The 21,838-nt window shown below is 40.7% G+C and overlaps 2 protein-coding genes and 2 non-coding genes across 5 annotated transcripts in view; 3 read left to right on the top strand and 1 right to left on the bottom strand.

Annotated features, from left to right (window-relative positions):
- NDUFS1 (NADH:ubiquinone oxidoreductase core subunit S1) overlaps positions 1-7,115 on the bottom strand; it is a 29,552-nt gene extending 22,437 nt beyond the window's left edge. Inside the window, exons 1-4 of the mRNA XM_043997295.1 lie at positions 6,961-7,115; positions 2,984-3,048; positions 2,153-2,244; positions 1,011-1,118 (exon numbers count right to left, since the gene is read on the bottom strand). Of these exons, the coding sequence (XP_043853230.1) occupies positions 1,011-1,118; positions 2,153-2,244; positions 2,984-3,044 (261 nt within the window). The 5' untranslated portion in view covers positions 3,045-3,048; positions 6,961-7,115. The remainder of the gene's footprint in view (positions 1-1,010; positions 1,119-2,152; positions 2,245-2,983; positions 3,049-6,960) is intronic.
- A 409-nt stretch (positions 7,116-7,524) lies between these two features.
- On the top strand, positions 7,525-11,124 carry EEF1B2 (eukaryotic translation elongation factor 1 beta 2). 2 transcript variants are annotated; one of them, XM_043998652.1, is made up of 6 exons: positions 7,525-7,724; positions 8,193-8,315; positions 9,273-9,402; positions 9,898-9,964; positions 10,711-10,836; positions 10,928-11,124. In XM_043998652.1, exons 1-6 carry the CDS (start codon positions 7,645-7,647, stop codon positions 11,080-11,082), a joined length of 681 nt encoding a protein of 226 aa, XP_043854587.1. In that variant the 5' UTR covers positions 7,525-7,644; the 3' UTR covers positions 11,083-11,124. The 2 variants fall into 2 exon arrangements, with proteins under 2 accessions (XP_043854587.1, XP_043854588.1); XM_043998653.1 differs by lacking the exon at positions 7,525-7,724 and adding an exon at positions 8,520-8,611.
- On the top strand, positions 9,740-9,818 carry LOC122752366. Its single transcript, XR_006356118.1, has one exon. It is a non-coding gene; the product is annotated as a small nucleolar RNA SNORD51 (small nucleolar RNA).
- Positions 10,112-10,246, top strand: LOC122752377. Its single transcript, XR_006356127.1, has one exon. It is a non-coding gene; the product is annotated as a small nucleolar RNA SNORA41 (small nucleolar RNA).
- Positions 11,125-21,838: the final 10,714 nt, after the last annotated feature.

The raw sequence follows: 21,838 nt of genomic DNA, 5'->3' as shown, positions 1-21,838 counted from the left end.
AGGATTTGAACTTGGGTACTCCTGAATCCAGGGCCAGTGCTTTATCCATTGCACCACCCAGCTGCCCCCTTAGCCCAGCAATTCTTAAATTCCATCTCCATGGCCTGTTTTCTAGGTAAAATATTTTTTATAACATATCTTAAACTTTGTTCTATTTTTTTTCCCCAATCCTTTGATTTTATTCTAATATTCTGTTCTGTCTCAAGGAGTTACTGATTTATTTGATCTACTCTAGTTTTCAGGAAGTACATTTCTTGAGTAAGGTTTAAAACTTTCTCTTCTAAGCTTATTTATTTTCCTTTCAATTCTTTCCTCTCACTTATTTCTTGTTTCATTTCTTTTAGATATTCATGCAATCCTTGTGGAAAATCCATTTTGGTTTATTAAGTTGCTATTTACAGTTGTTATGGAATTACTCAGGGATCTCTAGTGTTATAATTTGATCTCTCCAGCTAAATTCCTGAACTGGGGCTTTGTGTCAGGGCCAGGTTCAGCTCTCAGCTATGCATCTGTGTGGGTTGCTCATTCTTGCTTGGTCTCTCCTTAGATTCCTGTGCTGATATCCATCTCCAGGGGTTAGACCCTACTCCTTCCTCAACCCACCAGATCTTTGAGGTTCAGTGCACTAGATCTTCAGGGTCCTCTCTAACCTTTCAGGTAAGAGTTGAGAATTTAAGAACTCCTGGGCTGTCAGGACTGAGTGCAACGAGTCTCAATGGAGTTAAGCTGTTTACTTTTGGAATAGCACTGTCTATATAGAAACAAAGCTTGTCTCTTTTCCTCCTAATAGCAAACAAACATGCTTATAACATGGAGAACTCTAGATGGAGTAAGAAGACATCAGTTCAAACCACTTAATAGCTATGTGACTTTGGACAAGTCATTTCAGAAAACTAAAGCTGTTTTCTCATCTGTAAAATGATAATGATGCCATTTGTCCCACTCACAAGGATCACATTCACTTTCTTCTCCTTTATAGAACAGAATGTAAGTTTTTAGGTAACAAGTACCTTAGGGGCCTTTTCTATCTCCACAAGACACATCCTACAGTTTCCAGCAACTGACAACCTTTCATGATAACAGAATCGAGGAATCTGAATGCCGACCTTCTCACATGCCTAGGAGATAAAAGAGAAGTTGTATTGTATGACAATAGGAAGCATTTGCCTTCTAAGTTGACTGCTACATTTCTTTTTGCCCCGACTAGAGTTGTTTCTATCAGAACTTAGAACTAGTGAATTTAGTTGATTAGATGTTGAATATATAAATCAATATATAGGAAAAAATACAATCCCTTCAACTCCAAGTAAAACCCACAAATGTAGAACTAAAAATAGAAGTAACAAACTTAAAGAAGTCCATGATATGGAAGATTTTAACAGAAAACTTGCCTAGGGCCATAATGATTTTGTTAGCTAAGAAACAAAACTAATATATATTTACTGTCCTTTTTAGTGAAAGCCAAGCTGGTATACTTAAAACTATAAATTGTTTATACTTTTTGTTAGAATAAGTTAAAGAAATGGATGCAACATAAAAAGTAATAGAATAATTCAATCTGACAAATATTAATTGTCTAGTATGTACAAGGCACTGGTACTAGGTACTGGGGGATACAAAGATGAAAGGTCCCACGATGCTTAGAGTCTATGTACACTGAATAACCATACAAGTTAAGCATATAGTTGGGTACAAAGGAGAGGTAAAAGAGCAACATGAAATATTTCAGGACAGGAAGATTCCCTTCCAGGACAGGAAATGGGAGAATCAGAAAAGGAATTGAGAGAAAGGATGCCTTTGAACTGGCACCGAATGCAGGTGAAGGATTTCAAAAGAGAGATATAAAGGAAAGTCATTCCTGGGATGAGAAACAACATGTTGGAAGCATGGAATATAAGACAGAATGAGTTTGAATGGAACACAGGGCACACAAAGGGGAGAAGGAAGACAAGGAGTAAATCAATTTGGAATAAGCAGGACTACTTCATAGCTATATTAGCTTCAATAGGTTTTTATATTTGGTCCATAAATACTTGGCCATTATATAATATCTATCAAGAAATCTTTACATCTTGAAAGGAAAACATTTAAAACACATTTTATAAAATTAAAACAAAAAAGAAAATGCTTAGAACTTTGATTTCATGTTTACCTGGAGCACTGTGGTTCCAGGTTCCACCATGACAGGATGACCATCAACAAACACTTCAATCAAGTTGCTGGCTGCTGTGGCAGTTGTTCGCACTGACCATCAAAAACATTGAGTTGGGAATTCAAGTTAACTAGAGTTGAATCTGCTATGGCATAGGATAATGGATTTGTTTACTCTAACCACTAAGCTGTAAAAACTGATTTTAAAATACTGAATCAATACAAGAGACCACATATAGTCAAAAGATATATTTCCCACTTGTCTATAGTTATATTGAAGATTAGCATAAATGCAAACTTAATTCTACCAGTAAATATACTACCAGCATTCAGGTAGTAGACTAATTATCAAAAATACTGAATTAATATAGGATACCACATATAGTCAAATGATACATTTCCCCACTTGTCTATGGTTATATTGAAGACTAGCATAAATGCAAACATATTCTATCAATAAATATATTATCAGCATTAAGGTAGTAGGCTAGTTAACAAAACAGATTTAGCTATATATATTTTGGCAGGAAATCTGATGGCCATTTCTAGCAATATTCTATTTCATGAGAAACTTTGTTGATTACTTTTTACTCATCTCTTAAAAATCTACCTTTCAATATTCAAATATATACTATCACCTGAGAAATATCCTATTCAATTGAGCCAGTTTGTTTCTATTTTTGTGGAAATACAATCAATTTCACACCCTATAATTCAATTCATTAAACATCTGAATTACCTACATGTAAGACATTAGTTGAAGTTTAACTCCACATATTTACTAAGGAACATTTTTTTCCTCTATAAGAACAAACTTAAAAAGAATACTCACCACATCCTTTAGGACACTGGGCAAGGCCAGCTAAGGCCCTGCGTACAGGTAGTCGTAACATGTTGCTAAAAATGAAAAAGAAATCCTAAGGTTCTTTGTAGGAAAATACTTAAGTAACTAACGTTTTTTTTAAATTGCTAAAACCCTTTTACATCTGATAGCTTATGCTGCTGAATAACAGAATTCCATTAAAACGTTAACTGTTAGATAGCCATGATTAATCTGCCCTTCTAAGTAAAATGAAATTGCATGGCAAATTTAAAAAGATGATTAAAAAACTTGAAGTACTACTTATTTTAAGTAGTTAATATGACTGAATGTTGTTTCTTCAAAACAAGGGAGTTATCATTCACAAAGCTTTAAAGAACACAACTTCCTTGACACAAAGTATACTCCTTTAGCAAAAAAAAAAAAAAAAAAAAAAAAAAAAAAAAGATGGTCCAATATCAGAAATATCTCAGGGCAGCTAAATGGCGCAGTGGTTAAAGCGCTGGCCCTGGATTCAGGAGTACCTGAGTTCAAATCCGGCCTCAGACAATTAACACTTACTAGCTGTGTGATCCTGGGCAAGTCACTTAACCCCCATTGCCCTGCCCCCCCCCAGAAAAAAACCCTCAAAATATATACTGAAAAAATTTCTACGAAATAACCTAAGGCACTTAAAACTTAGAAAACAGGTAGGACTTTGCAATGTCAACAAATTAAAACCTTAAAAAAATCAACACTCAATTAACCACATGTCGATTATCAATTACATTTTTAAAAACAACAGAAACTTTTTTCCTCCTTCCATTCAGCATACTTTCGAGGTGCTTCCCCTAAATTAACTGGTGTATGCAATTTAGGATCTTCTTAAGGAAAATATAAATTAAGAAGCTAAATTTTGTTTTGTTTTGGTGGGGCAATGGGGGTTAAGTGACTTGCCCAGGGTCACACAGCTAGTAAATGTAAAGTGTCTGAGGCAGGATTTGAACTCAGGACCTCCTGAATCCAGGGCCCGTGCTTTATCCACTGCGCCACCTAGCTGCCCCCCAGAAGCTAAGTTTTTTGTACAAAATACTATGTTACAAAAAAATTTTACTTTCCAAACCAAATATAACAATTTCCAAAAACTACTACTAGTAGTATGAATAATCAAGAGTTGACTAGATACATAGTTCAGTGATCCATGATTTAACTGAAGTGGACAGTCCCTCTAACACTACACACTGTGACCTTCTATGATTCACTAAGAGTCAAAGTTGCTGTGGCTGAATCATAATAAGGCTTGTTCTTGAAGCTCTTTTAGCTTATTGGCATCTGCCAGAATTTCTAATTCAGCGTCACTGTTATAGGGAATTCAGGGGTCATCTCTTTGCCACTAAAAGGCTTTGCTTGTATAAAAGAATATTTTTTAAAAGACTTCCATTTACAACTCATCATTATCTTGTTACACAGTCCCTATTAAAGCTCAGAGAAAACATTTTTATCCCACTGCCTTTGGAAGGACAGCTTGGAGTCAGGAAGACCAAAATCTAGCTTCAGATACTTTCTGTGTGACCCTGGTAAGTCAATTTACCTCTGCCTCAATTCTTCAACTGTGAAATGGGGATGATAACAGCATGTACTTTCCAGGGCTGTCATTAGAATCAAATGAGAGAGGTGGGTGGGTGTGTGTGTGTGTGTGTGTGTGTGTGTGTGTGTGTGTGTGTGTGTAAGTGCTTAGCACAGTGCCAGATACATCATGGGAGCTAGAAGCAAAGTGAAAATCTCATCAATCCAGAATCTCTACCTCATTATCTACTCACTTTCCCCAGGTCTGACTTCCGCAAAAGGAACTGTTTCCTGGTTAGTCCATTCTAATGTGTTCCTACTGAAGAAGGGCTGTTACTTTAAGACTACCCACATTTCCAGGTAAAAGTTATCTGCCTTTTGGTCAACTCTTGCACACAAGGAGAAAGGGAAAAACTGAATTACAATTCTTCAGCACTTGCTGAGTTCCTTCCATCCTCTTTTCCATTATGTTTCTAGTTTTGCTTTCACATTATCATTCGTTCTTATTGCATAAAATGCTACCTAAAACTCGAATATTTTTATTTTGTTAAAATACCTAGTTCCTCCAGAATGTCTTCCTTGACCAATTCAATTCAACTGCAAAGCAACTGGGGATACAAAGACCACTTCTCCCCCCTCCCAAAAAAATTTATACTGAGGACACCCAAACAGAGGAATTAATAAATTAACACTCAGATTAATTTTCAGACTGGAACACTGCATATCCCCAAGGTATGTGTTATGTTTACGAATGCACATATATGTATGCATACATATATATATTTTAAACTATTTGTCCTCAATGATAAGATTGCTTTCTTGTACTATAGAAAATAACGTTGTTGACCCTCCTACAAGTAGAGTTTGCTTTGTAATGGCCTGCAATTCATTAAATACAGGAATTATTCCATATTCTCTACCTCTCAGTTGTACCTGGCACGATGCCAAATAATCTGTAGACATCCAATTAATTAGGAAATGCTGATTATACATCGATAACATTTTCAGAAATGATGCACAAGAAAGTAAAAGGAAGTTGTCGCTCAGAACCTCTGCCAAATAAGAAAGTTAAAGCCTGATGATCTCTTAGAGTTGCTACTAGCTTGAGCATACTGCAACTCTTCTAATAGTCCCTTATCTCTGAAAAATGATTTATGTAATAAATTGGGTCACCGAAAATCAAATCTTTCCTAGTCCCAAGTGCTCCTTAATTTGTAATAAGTTTTGCTCTTAAGAGGTACTGATAAGGGTGCAATAAACTCATTCTTCCAGAATGGCAAATCAAAGAATTCTGCTCAGTTCAATACTGTGGTTGCCCAGGAGTATTCAAAGATGACCAATGGGGAGAGAAAAAAAATGTAAAGAAACACATTGTGGTTGTTTAGTAATTTTTCAGCAGTCTCACTCTTTGTAACCCCAGTAGGGTTTTCTTGGCAACGATATTAGAACGCTTTAGCATTTTCTTCTCCAGCTCATTTTACAGATGAGGGAACTGAGGCAAACATGGTGAAGTGACTCGTCCAGGGTCACACAGCTCCTAAGTGTCTTGAGAACACATCGGGTCTTCCCAGCTGGCCAACATTACACTCCCACGAAAGAGAGAATAAGACTAGGGAGTCAGGGCACCAGGTTCTGCCACTTACTGTGTGACTTTGGACAAGTGTCATCCCCTTTCTCGACCTTGGTCATCTCATCCGTAAAATGGGGGCTGAACTAAAGACTTCCTAAATCCCTTAATCTGGTTGAGTCTATCATCCTAAATCTCCCGCCCCCCAATCTAATTAGGTGTCAACAAAACCGGGGACCCCTCGGGACGGTCACTTGGCCTCCCTCTGGACAAGTATAAATGGGGGAAGGGTCGGGGTCGGCGGGGTGACGTCAGGCTCCCAGCTAGATCTAAACGCGTGATTCCAAGTTCTCCCCCTTCCGTGGTATGTTCGTGTTTTGGGGGTGACCCTGGGGAGGCTCCTCGGACCTCAGCGTTCCCCTCTGAGAGATGGGGCCTGGTCCCCGGGGGTTCGCTAAGACGCTCCTCGGGTCGACCCTCTCAGACGGCTGCAATGTCCGGGTAGGGCCCCGAGAACCACAGGCCGTGTCGGCCTCCTGCTCTCGGGGGTCCCCCCGGTACCGTGCTGGGCCCGGGGCGGCGACTTGACCTCGGACCTCTGCTCTGCAGAGGCTGCGGGCTTGAGCCTAGACCGGGCTGCGGCCTCGCTCGGCCCCGGAGGAGACGCAGGAGGACGAAGGGCACCCGCGCCGCCCGGCCCGCAGCGGTGCCGGCTTCCCGCGGCAACCCGGGCTCGGAAGCGGGGACACTGACTGACCTGGAGTCAAGGACAAGAGGAGGCTGCGGGACTCGAGGTCCCGTGGGTCAAGAAGCTCGCCAGCACGGCGCTCCCCCGGCCACCCCCGACAGGACCGTCCCCTCCCATGCCCGGCCTTACCTTCTGAGGGAGGCGCCGGTGCCTTTGGGCCTCCTGGACCGGAGCAGTCCCTCAGCTCCCCCGTCCTTTATTCTCTATGGCGGCTTCGGCAATTTCCGTCCGCCGGCACGAACGAAACTGGGCAGCGGGGAAGAAAACTTCGGCAATTTCCGGCCTGTGGGGAGGGACGGGACTCGGTCACGTCAGTCAGGCGACTCTGGCGGAGGCGGGGCCAGCCTCTTCGGCAATCTCCGGAGCTCCCGAGTGACGCTTCGGTAATTCTCCATCACCAGGCGCCCAGAACTTCGAATGTCTCCGGGGAGGGGGGGGGGGGGTGTGGTGGGGGGAGGAAACAGGGGAGAGCGAAAATTTTCAAAATGACCATTGTTATTGTTTTCTATCGGCGCAACTGGGAAACAAATGCCGGGAGAACTCCTTGAGGTTTTAATATTAAATAACGAATTTTAAAGGGCAAATGTGGGCGGGAACAACGGAGAAGACCTTTGCCCTTTGAACTCCGCCCTCCCTTTCCTGGCGAGGCGGAGCGGAAGGATACGCGCTGACCTTATATAAGGGAGGCGCTGAGTGCACGCGGCCCTTTTTTCAGTCGGCGGCCGGCGTCAGCGTGTTTGCACGCTGCGCTCCTTTCCTACCCCGGCGCAGTTCCTCCACCGCCGCCTCTTCCCGGTCCCTCCCACCACCACTATGGGCTTCGGAGATCTTAAGACACCCGCGGGCCTGCAGCACCTCAACGACTTCTTGGCGGACAAGAGCTACATCGAGGGGTGAGCGAGGACTTCGGGGAGGCGTCTGCCGGGAGGCTCGGTGGGTGCAGCTCGGGTGGTCGCTGAGGGCACGGGGCCGAAGCCGCCACCGCCGCTCCGGCCTGGTGGGAAAGAGGCCGGAGGGGCCATTGAAGTGGTGGAGGAGAGGGAGGAGAAAGGAGGCCGTGGCCGGAAGGTCACCGGGGGTAGAGGGGAGGGAGAGGCTGCGGCTCCAGGCCGGGCCGAGCTGGGAGGGACACGTGGCAGAAGCGCCTCTGGCCGGCAGGGGGGCGGGGCCGGGCCAGGCCGCTCGGGCCTAACAAGTGCCCCCCAGCCCGGGGAGGGAGGGGAGGAAGCCCTTACTTAGTTGGGTCATCCCGCCGGCCTCGGCCCACCCGCCCATGCCTTGCCGATTTCAGCGGGCTGGCGCAGGCAGGGAGCTCCCCCGGGCTGCCCTTCCTAACGCGCGCTCCCGCTTCTGCCCCCCAGGTACGCGCCGTCCCAGGCCGACATCGCAGTGTTTGAAGCCGTCTCGGGCCCGCCGCCCGCAGACTTGTACCATGCCCTCCGCTGGTATAACCACATTAAGTCCTACGAGAAGCAGAAGGCGAGGTAGGGGGTGCTGCTGGGGTGTGTGTGTGTGTGTGCGCGCGCGCACGTGGACTTGTCTCTGAAGGGAAGCAGCTCGTAGTAAGGCTTGTCACCTTCCACATTTGGACCTAGGCTATGCTAGCTGTGCTGAGATGTTGTAAGCTTAACTGATTGCTTGTGCCACCTTGCTAGGCCAAGAGACTGAAGTCCTCCATTTTTTCACAGAACAGGTAGAACATGGACAACAGCAGTTCAAGTTTTCCCCACACTGTCCTGCCAATATGCCTCGACCCTGACCTGGGGGGGCCACCTCTGGGGTGAGAGGGGTAGTTCATCTATGGCTCATTCATTCAATCCTTGGCCATGCTTCTGAAACTGCCAACAAGGGTGGAAGGTTGGGGAAGTGGACCACCAGTTCACTAAGAACGGAACTGAACATACTGTTATGAAATCTCAAACAAAAATGTTCATACTGAAAGAGTAAATCATAGTGAGTATTCAATATACTGTCTCCCAGGGTAGCAGAGTGGTTTGGGTGTGAGGATCTTTAAAAAGTGAAAGCATTTACATGGGGTAAAATAGAAATGTTAGTTTTTGAGTACTAAAATTGTATTGACTTAAAGGGATGCTAAAGTTATCTTGTCCAGTTAGTTTATAGAGGAGTTTGAGAGTGAAGAGGCTCATGTCCTTCCCCCATCTAGCGTAATTCCTATTTCTAAAAAGTAGGTCAAAAGTAATCCATTTCAGCTTCTGCATTCGATTTAGGTTTAACAGATTAAATGTATCTTGATTATTAGTATTCTCGGCAGGGTTGCAGAGAAGGCTACTTTAGGACTCAAATTGTTGAAGGGGCTGATGTGTGGCATTGGCCTTGGTAAAACTTGTTAGTGCTTTTGATAAGAAATTTGATTTAATGACTACAATTTTTAACATTTGAAGTAAAAGGGAAAGTGATAGTGTATTTCTTTTTCTTTTAAGCTTGCCAGGAATAAAGAAGGCTTTGGGCAAGTATGGGCCTGCTGATGTAGAAGATGCCACAGGAAGTGGTGGAGCTGCAGACAGCAAAGATGACGATGACATTGATCTCTTTGGGTCTGATGAGGAGGAGGTACGTTATGTCAAGTAGAATCATGTTTTTGTCATTGAGGTTGAAGTACCCACAGATGTTTCTGTGTAAGTAGATCTTATTAGCTCACATCAGTAAGACAAGCTCATAGAAAAATTCATGAGGTTTCTCAGGAGTGAAAATTGATGACCAAAAAAAAGTTCTTTTGGAGGTCTTATAGATAATATAGCATCCTGTTAAAATAGATTCAGTGGTTAGCTAGCATGGTAGGTAACTTCACATTTTGGGGTGTTTTGGAGGTCTTAGAGAATAAATTGGATCCTATAGTTATGATTCTAGTTATGTAATCAAACTGAGTAGGTCCTAATTTTAAAACTTACTGGCTATGTGATGAATAAAATCAAATCACCATCTTTCGGCTGAATTCGTGATGGAATTGCTTTTTTTCTGATTGGCTGGTCTGTTTTCTACGTGAGATTTTAATTTTATTTTAATAGGAACAAATTAATGTCTGAAATTATTGAATTCTCTTCACAGGAAAGTGAAGAAGCAAAGAAGCTGAGAGAAGAACGCCTTGCTCAGTATGAATCAAAGAAATCAAAAAGTACGTTTTCTTAAGGCTTGACCTTAGAAATAATAGTTCTTGAGAAGGAAGCAAAAACATAGGCCCACTTTTCCTTGGTAAACTTGAATCTTCTGGTTGCACCAACCTGTGCATTCATTACTTACTGGAATTTTAAGAGACAAAACATTCCACAGCTACTGGTCAGCAGCTGTTCTCACCTGTAGCAGTTGTTGTATTCCACTGTGGAAAAGAAACTGTTACACCTGTTAATCACCTCTTTCTAATGCCAAAGAAAGTGGATTCCTTGTGTGACAGACACCTGCTTACAGATGTTTTAAATAGGAAAAGATAAAATACTCAATATCTGGCAATTTTATGTCATAAAGTAAAAGTTACAAATTCTTTTAGAACTGTTATATAATACGACAATCACTGAGACACATCAAGATCCTGAAGTACAGCATTTTTCCACATCTGAGTGCTTTGTCAGAACAAGATGTGTGGGAAAATGGATAATCCTTCCCTCCATATATAGTCCAAGGGGAATGGTTGTTAATGTACATAAAATAGAAAGCACAGATTCCTACTACTTAGGGAGGATGGGTATTACTGGGAGGAAGATTGCATTTAATTTAGACTTTGAAGAATATGTAAGAATTAACAGTTTTAAAAACCTTTTAATCTTTTGCCTTCTTTAGAACCTGCGATCTGCATTTAATTTAGACTTTGAAGAATATGTAAGAATTAACAGTTTTAAAAACCTTTTAATCTTTTGCCTTCTTTAGAACCTGCGATCGTTGCCAAGTCTTCCCTCTTACTGGATGTAAAACCATGGGATGATGAAACAGATATGGCAAAACTGGAGGAATGTGTCAGAAGCATTCAGGCAGATGGCTTGGTCTGGGGATCTTGTAAGTTGAAACAGTGACTTAAGTATTGATTTGACATCTTTCATGAATTTGTATTAGGATTGGCGCCTTATTTATGCTTTTTCCCTTCCAGCTAAACTAGTTCCAGTGGGATACGGCATCAAGAAGCTTCAAATACAGTGTGTGGTGGAAGATGACAAAGTTGGGACAGATATGCTAGAGGAACAGATAACTGCCTTTGAAGATTATGTGCAATCCATGGATGTTGCTGCCTTCAATAAGATCTGAATTCTACTCAAATTACATTTGAATAAAAATATTTGCAAGCAAGACCTTTTGAATCTGGTGTTCTTAATAGAGTGGTTGGCTTGGCCCAGATTGTAATTCACACTGTTGGGTTTTTTTTCTTAATTATCTTAATTTACTCCATCCAAACCGATTTCCCTAGCCTATATTGATTTTCCATTGTTTACAGGAATGCCTTAATTTCCCAGTCTTTTTGGAATATGATTTGTGTAGTGGTGAAAGGTATTTGCATAAATTTTTGGAGTAATACTACTGCAGGAGTAGTTGGCAGTTTTGAGCTTGAAAGTGTTGTGTGCTGAATCTGGTTTTGCAAGGGAGGAAAGGAAGCTATTAGGGGAGTTGGCCAAATGCTCTTCATATTTGGAACGTAATCAGTATTGAACTGAAAGGAATGATCTAGGGTTGGGTCATGCAGGCAGTGAAACGGCCCATACCTAAGTGCTAGACTTAGACTGCTACCCAGTGTAAGGAGTGGGAACAGGAGCAATTTTGGTCTTCTGACTCCCTGCCTGGTACTTTGTCCACTGTTACACAAGTGGGTTTTTTGTTTGTTTTTTGACTCCATTATCAGCAAAAATCTTAGATACTTACCACTGTGCTATTGTAAAGACCCGAAAGGGTGACATAGTTGAAGCCATTGGCTTTTGAAAAGTTGAGCTGTGGGAGCCAGGAGACATGTTAAGAGTGAAAATGAGATTAGACTACTAATTAATTGAAAGGGAAGAGGAATTGAAGACAAACTATGAACCCAGGTTGTGAGAAGGATGACAGTTCCCTTTAAGGAAGGTTGGGGAAAATATAAAATGTGATTCCTATTACAACCTTTTCTATTCTATTATGACTCAACTTGTCCTACCTCAAAATGAAGTCAGGAATCAGGACTATTAGCAGTCCCTGCCCCTTAGTCTGGGGAAGGTTTTTTGGGTAGTACATGAATAAAACTATGGTAATTGGTACTTGTCCTGAGGGGCCAATCCCTTAGTACTAAATGGAGGGGGTTGGGAGCTTGGAGGGCTGAGGTTGAGGAAGTCTAAAGAAAACCCCCACAATTACATACCATATATTTCATTATGACCAAAAACGAAAGATGTATGAGGAATGTGAATTTACTGGCAACGTTGTACACAGGGTGACATCAAAAGATGCATCTGATCCCAAAAGGAAGTGGTATAATTAAAATAAGGGTGATAAGATGGATGACCTGAATATTGCCTATGTCCTCTGGAGGACTTATTTTTTAGAATAAGTTGATTTTTACAGCAATACAATTTAAAAACAGCATCCGATTTAAGTTCTGTGCATTTCGTCTTTTTTTTTCCCCTTTGTACAGACTTGTATCTGACTTGTGACCCTATTTGCAGTTTTCTTTGCAAAGATACTGAAGTGGTTTGCCATTTCCTTCAGCTCATTTTTATAGAAGAAATTGAGGCAAATATAGTTTTTACAGGACTTGCCCAGGGTCACACAGCTAGTAAGTGTTTATGGCCAAATTTGAATTCAGGAAGATGGTCTTGACAAGGCCTGGCATGCTATTCACTTGTGCCACTTAGCTGTTTACCTCCCCCCCCATCCCCTTTTCCCCAATAAATAGATCCTATTCACCTATTCATTCCCGTTTAGTTATATCAGTCCTACCACATTAAGGTAGTGCATTGAAATACTTTCAGTAACAATGTGATGCAGTTTCTTTTTTTTTTTTTAGTGAGGCAATTGGGGTTAAGTGACTTGCCCAGGGTCACACAGCTAGTAAGTGTTAAGTGTCTGAGGTCGGATTTGAACTCAGGTACTCCTGACTCCAGGGCTGGTACTCTATCCACTGCGCCATCTAGCTGCCCCGATGCAGTTCATTTTTCACAATCCTTTGGCAGCCTACATTGCCAGAGTTAATTGAGGGCAACAGCACCATATAGGTAATACTGAAATAAATGTGGCATATCATAGCATAAATGTCTAAAAAATTGTCCCTTTTTTTCACAATGCCTTTCTGCCCCCTACACTGAGCAAAATTAAATATAAAGTCTCATACATAGCTGTATAGTCTAGCAAAACAGATTGCAACATTAGTTGCATCTAAAACATACAAGTGATGTATACTCATAAATTCATCTATCAGGAGGCAAGTAATTTATTTTATCTTCATTCTTTTGGACTCATGGTTTATACTGCTATTGAGATACAGTCAAAAGTTGTTTTTCTCTATAATATTACCATTACAATTCTCACTTCACATTTTCATAGAGATCCCAGTATCTTCCAAAATTGTCCATTTTGTCACAGCACAATAATATTCCATTACGTTCCTATGCTGTAATTTGTTTAGCCATTCCTTGATAGGATACACTGCCTTAGTTTCTTTTTTTTTTTTTTTTGCCACCACAAAAATAACTGCTATAAGTATTTTGCATTTATACATAGTCCCCCCCCCCTTTGCTCTTTTTTTTTTTGGCAGGGCAATGAGGTTTAAGTGACTTGCCCAGGGTCACACAGTGTCAAGTGTCTGAGGCCGGATTTGAACTCTGGTCCTCCCAAATCCAGGGACGATCCACTGTGCCACTTAGCTGCCCCCCATTTGTACATAGTTTCTTTTCCTCTTTGATCTCTGGGGTATGTCTAGTAGTGAATGCATTTTTAGTAACTTTGGGGGACACCGTTCCAAATTGTACAGAAATGCTGTTGATTTCTACACGTTTATTTTGTATCCTGCTGCTTTACTGAAACTATTGATTTTCTCAGTTTCTTCACTGATAGTCCAGAGCTAAAACAGAAGTTTTTGCTGACTTAAGTTTATGAAACAAGTAAAATAATTATATTTATTATGCCACCAGTATTTAAGGCAAGCATAGATTGTCTATTATTACAAAGTTTAGTTTGTTAGCAGTAAGGTGGAATCTACCTTAACAACCACCAGAGGGCAGCGTTTATGTTGTCAGACAGTGAGAGCATTGGACTTTGAACTGAATATAACTGAAAACTGATTGGGAAAAAAAAAAAGATGGAAATTTACAGTGAACCTAGGCAAGGTCTCTAAATGACTTAACCTAAACTTCCTTTCAGTTTTGTATATCTTAATTCACTTTAATATTTGGGCACCTAACTCAAAGGTGCTTAAAAAACCACATGTACTTTTTTTTTTTTAAGTGAGGCAATTGGGGTTAAGTGACTTGCCCAGGGTCACACAGGCAGTAAGTGTTAAGTGTCCGAGGCCGGATTTGAACTCAGGTACTCCTGACTCCAGGGCCGGTGCTCTATCCACTGCGCCACCTAGCTGCCCCCACATGTACTTTTGAATCATCATAAATCATAATTTGTGTACAACTGCAAAAAACAAATAAGAAAACTATGCTTTTCAATGGAAAGCTTCTAACACTTAAAAGATTTGGCCCCATTTTGCTGCTGAGTGACATAGTAATGGAAGGAAAACAAAGCTTATCTATAAGGAGTGACTGAAATTGATGGCATGCATATTCCCAGTAAGTGACAGAGAGGTACCATGATGTAGTTGAGTGCCAGACTTGCAGTCAAGTCCAGAACCTTGATTTGAACCTCTATTCTTCTGCTGTGCTATCGACCTGTATGACCTTAGTTTTTCACTTTTCTGGTATCCTCTTTCCTTATCTGCAAAATGAGAGAGTTAGACCATCAAGCATGGCTAACACTTATAGGACTTTGATTTGATTGTGTAAGGTAAGTGCTGCTATCAACTTGATTTTAAAGAAGAGAAAACTGAGGTTGAGTATTTTGGTGACTTGTCTATGGTCACACAAATACATCCTTTCTGATTTTAATAAATTGATGATCCAATGGCCTGCTTTTAGGGTAAGGTAATCATCTTTTCCTCTAGAGTTTCCTTCTCTTAACTTTTTCTTTTCTTTTTTTTCAGGGCAATGAGGGTCAAGTGACTTGCCCAGGGTCACACAGCTAGTAAGTGCCAAGCGTCGGAGGTCGGATTTGAACTCAGGTCCTCCTGAATCCAGGGCTTGTGCTTTATCCACTGCACCACCTAGCTGCCCCCTCTCTTAATGTTTTGTAGGGGAGCTACTTTTCCTATCATTAATGATATCCCACTAGGAGCAGAAGTCAAGGTCTACATCTGAACCTGAAGCTTAATTCCTTGGGTGAAAATCAGGTACAATGGACAATCCTTTCACTGCTGTTTTTCACTACTTCTTCCTCAATAGTTAATTGAACATTCTATTTTAAACTCTTTTTCCAGGCCTAGAATTTGCCTCTAGAATGTAACCCAAAGTTACTTTTCCTATTGCTTAATTCTTATTGCTTTTCCTTTTCATTATTCAGATTTGTACATGAGGAGTGGAATCCTCACGTTGTATCTAGTTTCTGTAGTAAAAATGAGGAACAGGGACCTTTTTATTTCTTCCCAAAGCAATTGAACATGTTACTCTATAACTTGTTCAGTTGTGTCCAACTCTTCAGGACCCTATCTGGGGTTTTCTTGACAAAGATAATGGAGTGATTTGCCATTTCCTTCTCCAGATGAGAAAACCGAGGTAAACAGGGTTAAGTGACTTGCCTAGTGTGGAAATTTATTTTGATTTGGGGACCCTACCTTTAGGCTGAGATTAGAAATCCGTAGGCCCTCAGGGTCTCTCCTCCTCCTCCTCAGCTTCAGTTGAGGAGAAAAAGCCCCGTGGGCTATACAAGACACCAGGACAGACAGCTGGGGGAAAAAAAAAGCCCCCAGCTCCTTCCGACCTGAGCGGAGCTATCTGAAAGATAGCCTGTGCTGAGGCATGAGGCTCGAGAGCACACCGTGCCCCCCCCCCCCCACCAGCTGCAGCTCTGGCTGGTGGATTAGCTTGGTCTGTGGGGGCGAAGGAAGCCCCGAGATTTGAGTGGAGAGAAGAAAATGCATATATAGACCTGGGAGTGAGACAGGAGGGGGGGGAGACGGACTAGATAGAAAAGGAGCAAGGACAGACTAGAAAGAAGGGGGGCTGACTAGAAGAGGACAGACTAGAGGAGAAGGACAGACTAGAGGAGAAGGACAGACTAGAGGAGAAGGACAAACTAGAGGAGAAGGACGGACAAGGACGGTTCAGAAAAGGAGAGACAGGTCTGACAAGGTTACAGGCCTTAATACAAACCAGGGAAAGTGTAACGTGCCCTGAGGCCGGAGGAGGCCAAGGCCCTTATTGTATTCAAGAAGTTCTTCAAGGTGCAGCAGGTGGGAAAGAGATGCAGTGGAAAGAGACCACAGGAAAGCAGTCAGGTTGTACACTTTATTTCCCTGTATTCCTAAATTGAAATAGTATCTCATGAATAGAATCTGCTTTGATTATTTAGTTAAGAGCCTTCTTAATCTTTAGTTTATCAGTTTGGGAGCAGTGTGGTGGAACTTTATCAATGTCCCACATTAAATTAAATGCAGTCAGCCAAATAGTCACAAGTCCCAGATTAGTCCTCCAGTCAGCTTTAGCCCCCCAAATTAGGCTAGTCAATTTAAAAATATTTCTACACTAGGGTCACACAGCTATTTTCTGAGGCCAGATTTGAACTTCGGTCTTCCTGACTCCAGACCTGGGGCTCTGTTCACTACATCACCTAACTACCCATTCTCAAACTAGCCTATCTTTTTAGGCTTCTTGGTGGTGTAGTGGATAGATGCTACGGTTTGGAGTTAAAACTCTACCTTAGACACTTATTAGCTGTGTGACCTTGGGCAAGTCACTTCTGTTTGCCTCAGTTTCCTTATCTGTAAATAGGGATAATATTATTGCCCACCTCCTAGGATTGTTGTGAGGATCAAATGAGATATTTGTAAATTGCTTAACACAGTACCTGGCACATGGGAAGTACTGTATAAATTTTAGCTGCTATTATTGCTGTTGTTATTTTTACTACTAATAGTAATAATAATAATAAAAAAAGTCTTTGTCTTACATTGGTCCTTGGAACATGGATACACAGTTCTAGTGTCTGGCACATGGTAAGTGTTTGTTCACCAACACAATTGTCTTTGTAGCTCATACTTCTTATGAGGGGGTGGTGGTATGGTAAAGTGTTTGGACTTGGTACAGAATAAATGGGTGGGTATGTCATTGCTCTGACAGCTTGGCCCTTCTCCATTGTCTCTTTGAGTTGTGATTGATATTATTGACAGTTTTCATGTAAATCCACTTAGAGATGGGACGTGTATGTGTGTGTGTGTGTGTGTGTGTGTGTGTGTGTGTGTAGCAATGAAGGTTAAGTGACTTGCCCAGGGTCACACAGCTAGTAAGTGTCAAGTGTCTGAGGCTGGATTTGAACTTGGGTCCTCCTGAGTCCAGGGCTGATGATTTATCCACTGTGCCACCTAGCTTCCCCTAGATGGGACAATTTTGCTTCTGTATCTTTGAAAGAAACTTCTTTTTCCTAAAAGTCTTGTGTAATATGTGCTGACGAGATTGCTGCTATACCCGTAATACAATGGCAAAACAAGTGAAAAAGGCTTGAATTTAATCTAATTAGATTTAGCCTAATGCTTTAGCATTGGGGATTCTGACTTGTCCAGTGTGTTAGCTACCCCTTCTAGCTTGATGTCATCTACAAATTGGTTGAGTAAACCATCCATGCCTTTATTCAAAACAGTGATAAAAATGTTAAGTAGCACAGGCTTGATTAGCAAAAATGACCAAAAAAGGAAAACTGAACTCATTGGAGAGCAGCGCCCCACCCCCCATGAAAAAAAAATGAAAAGAAAGAAAAGATGATAATTGAAACATTTAAAAAAATGTTTAGAAGAGGCAGTCAATCAGTCAGCAAGCATTTTGTCCCAGGCATTGTGCTAAGCTCTGGGGAATGTAAGAAAAGAGAAGGGTCAGAAAGAATCACAGACAAGAAAGTCAGCTTTGAAAGCTACACATTGAATCGATTAGATTATTTAAAGAAAAAAAAAAGTTGTTGTTTGTCTTTTGTTCTCAAAGAGGACCAGGACATTGGGGAGGTGATGTCATGACTTGAAATGAAAGTAAGTTGTGCATAACAGAGATCCATAGTTACATGGACATTTCTTTTTTTTTCTTTTTTTCCCATTTTATTCTGGATATAGAACCATCTATTTTATTTGGTGCTTGTTAAGTTTAGAATAAAAATACATTTAAAAAAGTTAAATACATTTAAAAAGTAGCAGGGGACCAAGCACAGATTCCTAGGGTACCTCATTGGAGATCTGCCACATTGACATTCACAACTACTCTTTGAGTCTTGGCGTATAACAAGTTCTGAATCTGATTGTTATATCATCCAATCCATATCATTTCATCTTCTTCATAAGAATTGTATGAGATAACTTATCAAAAATTTTGCCAAATTGTAGGTCATTTCCCTCACCTACTAGTTTAATATTATATCAAAAAAGGAAATAAGTTAGTATGGCACAACCTGGTTTTTTTGTGTGTGTATTTTGTTTTTTGTGTTTTGTTTTGGTTTTGGTTTGTTTTGTTTTTTTGCGGGGCAATGAGGGTTAAGTGACTTGCCCAGGGTCACACAGCTAGTAAGTGTCAAGTGTCTGAGGCCAGATTTGAACCTGAATCTAGGAGCCATACACTTTATCCACTGCGCCACTTAGCTTCCCCCTCTCCTTTTTTTTTTTTTTAAATAATAAATATTTAAGGGGCAGCTAGGTGGCACAGTGGATAGAGCACCGGCCCTGGAGTCAGGAGTACCTGAGTTCAAATCCTGTCTCAGACACTTGACACTTACTAGCTGTGTGACCCTGGGCAAGTCACTTAACCCCCATTGCCTCAAAAAAAAAAAAGAAATTAAAATAATAAACATTTTTATTTAAAGTTTTGAGTTCCAAATTCTATACTTCCTTCCTTCCTTCCTCCCCATCCCCCACCTAGTGGCAAGCAATCAGATAAATTATACATGTGCAATCATGTAAAACATTACCATATTAGTCATTTTGTATAACAAAACTTGAACAAAAGAAAAAAATGAAAGTGAAAAATAGCATTCGTTAGTCTGTGTTCAATCAATATCAGTTCTTTCTTTGGAGGAGAATAGTATGCTTCATCATTAGTCCTTTGGGAATTGGTATTGCTGATAATAGTTAAGTCATTCACAGTTCTTCATCAAACAATATTGCTGTTACTGTGTACCATGACCAGTTTTTGATGGTCACATTGTCTCTCTTTGTAATCATAGATTTCCTTTTCTAGATGTTCATTTACCATCCCTTTAGTGACCCAGTTTCCCAGGAAGTGAAGTCAAGCTCATTGGCCTATAGTTTAAATACTCCATTCTCTTTTCTTTTATAAAAATCAAGACAATTTGCCCATCTCCAATCTTGTGTCATCTTTCCTAATTTATATGATCTTTCAAATAGTACTGATAATGGCCTAGAAATTAGATCTGAGACCTGTCTAGTACCTGAGGATGTAGTTCATCTTGGATTTAAGACCAACCAGGTGCTCTCTCCTTACTTATTTCTTTGCTTCTCTTAGTAATAATTTCCCTGATACTCACCTCATGGGCATTTTGTGAGGAAGTATATTGTTTTTATTTATTCATTTATTTGTTCATTTTGTAATGATTGGAATAACGCCACCTGCTGGAGACTTACTGTAGAAGAGTTCCGCCCATGAAGCGAAGGTCTTTGAGGGCAAGACCAGGAGTCTTTTCTTTGTTGTCAGGAAGTGATGCGGGCTAGTGGGAGGAGGAAGGAAGAGACTGAGGCTCTTTTCCTGAGGACGCTGGTGGAGAGGGGAGCTAGAAATGTGCTCTCCCTTTAATAGATAGAGGAATCTAGGCCTTTCTCTCTCTCTTTACCAAACTCTTATTCTCCTTAATAAATGCTTAAAAGTCTAACTCTTGCTAAAGCTTATAATTTATTGGCGACCACTCATTAGATATTTTAGACAGTTTAGCTAGAATTTTAGCCCTTAACAATTTATTATTTTTTTTGCAGGGCAGTGAGGATTAAGTGACTTGCCCAGGGTCACACAGCTAGTAAATGTCAAGTGGCTGAGGCTGGATTTGAACTCAGGTCCTCTGGAATTCTGGGCTGGTGCTCTATCCACTGCGCCACCCAGCTGCTGCCAGTATAGTGTTATTATTTAACGTGTCAGCCTCACTGTTCTCATTTGTAAAATGGGTATAATAATGCCTGTGAGATCTACTTTCTTGGGTTGGTGTGAAGAATCAACTTTATAAACTGCAAATTCCTGAAAACATGTGAACTTCTACTATGAATGCCCTTTGCTACTAGAAAAGGTTGTGAAACTTGCTTCTCACTCTTCCTTTCAAGGATCATTCCAATGGCTATAAATGGATGAATTAAACAACAAGCAACTAAAGAGTTTCAATTTTATCATCTCTGAAACAATGATTTAAAAGTGGAGGACCTCATAGACATCTTCCAAATCTATCGATCTATAATTGCTCATTTCATAGGCTGGAGGGGATCTCGGAAGCTTTTTTTGTCCAACCCCCTTCATCTTACAAATGAGAAAACCAAGGCCCAGCAAAGTTAAGTGACTTGCCCAAGGTCACACAAGATTTAAATCCAGGGCTCTCTGTAATATGATTGTAATTATGGATGTAGGGGTTCTCATTAGAGACTCTGCACTTAGTGCTTTCATTTAACATGCTTAATGGAGAACATTTTTCTTTCTTTCTCTCTCCCTTTCTTTCTTTCTCTCTCTTTTCTTCCTTCTTTTTCCTTCCTTGCCCCTAGAGTTACTGCCAAATTTTAAAAATGAAAACAAGATTTAAACCCAAGAATTTTAAGAATTGAAGAGTTGGGGTCTATTAACTTGAAGATGATAAATGTGCTCTAATATACTGTAAGGACTCCTCATTTGGGGTTTCAGAATCAAATAAATGGTCTAATGTGTGTTGGCATTTGGATTGTTTGTAATAGCCTTTTGGGTAAAAACAGTTCAGAAATGGAACTGGTGTTGTCAATTCTGATTTCTTAGCTCAGCTGGAGGAATCAAAGCTTCAAATTAACAGTGGTGATCAGAAAAGAGGGGCCTGTCATTTAATTTCATCTTAAAACAGCTTGAAATAGAAGAAGAAACACAATAGGAAAATAGGAAAAACAACATTATCATATGAATAGTTGACATAAAAATTCTTTTCTTTCTTTCATTCTCCTGTATTAATACTTCTAGGAAATGCTACTAAGAATTTTTCCTTAAAATGATTTTTCTTTTTCCACTCCCACCTAATAGTATTTTTTCCCCAATCACGTGAAGATAGTTTTCAACAATCATTTTGGTAAGATTTTGAGTTCCACATTTTTCTCCCTCCCTCCCTCCCTTCCCTTTCCCCTCCTCAAGACAGCAAGCAATCTGATATAGATGAAACATGAATAATCATGTTAAACATATTTCCATATTAGTTATGTTACGTAGGGAAAATCAGAACAAAATGGAAAAACCACGAGGAAGAAAAAACAAAAACAAAGTGAAAATAGTACGCTTTGATCTGCATCCAGACTTCACAGTTCTTCCTCTGGATGTGGAGATCATTTTCCATCATGAGTCTTTTGGGATCGTCTTGGATCACTGCGTTGTTGAGAAGAGCTAAGTCAATCCTAGTTGATCAGTGTACCATGCTGCTTTTTCTTTCCTTTTCATAGCTTTGTCACAGCTGCAAAGAACTTAGATGTCATCTAGGCCAAAGCTTTCATTTTGCAGAAGAGGAAATGGAGGCCCATGACTATCAAAATCATACAACTACATTAGTGGCGGAAACAGGATTAGAATTCAGGTCTTTAATTGTAAGTTCT

The sequence above is a fragment of the Dromiciops gliroides genome, chromosome 3 (assembly GCF_019393635.1).
Source record: "Dromiciops gliroides isolate mDroGli1 chromosome 3, mDroGli1.pri, whole genome shotgun sequence".
NCBI lineage: Eukaryota > Metazoa > Chordata > Mammalia > Microbiotheria > Microbiotheriidae > Dromiciops > Dromiciops gliroides.
This window is presented reverse-complemented; position numbering and strand designations above follow the sequence as displayed.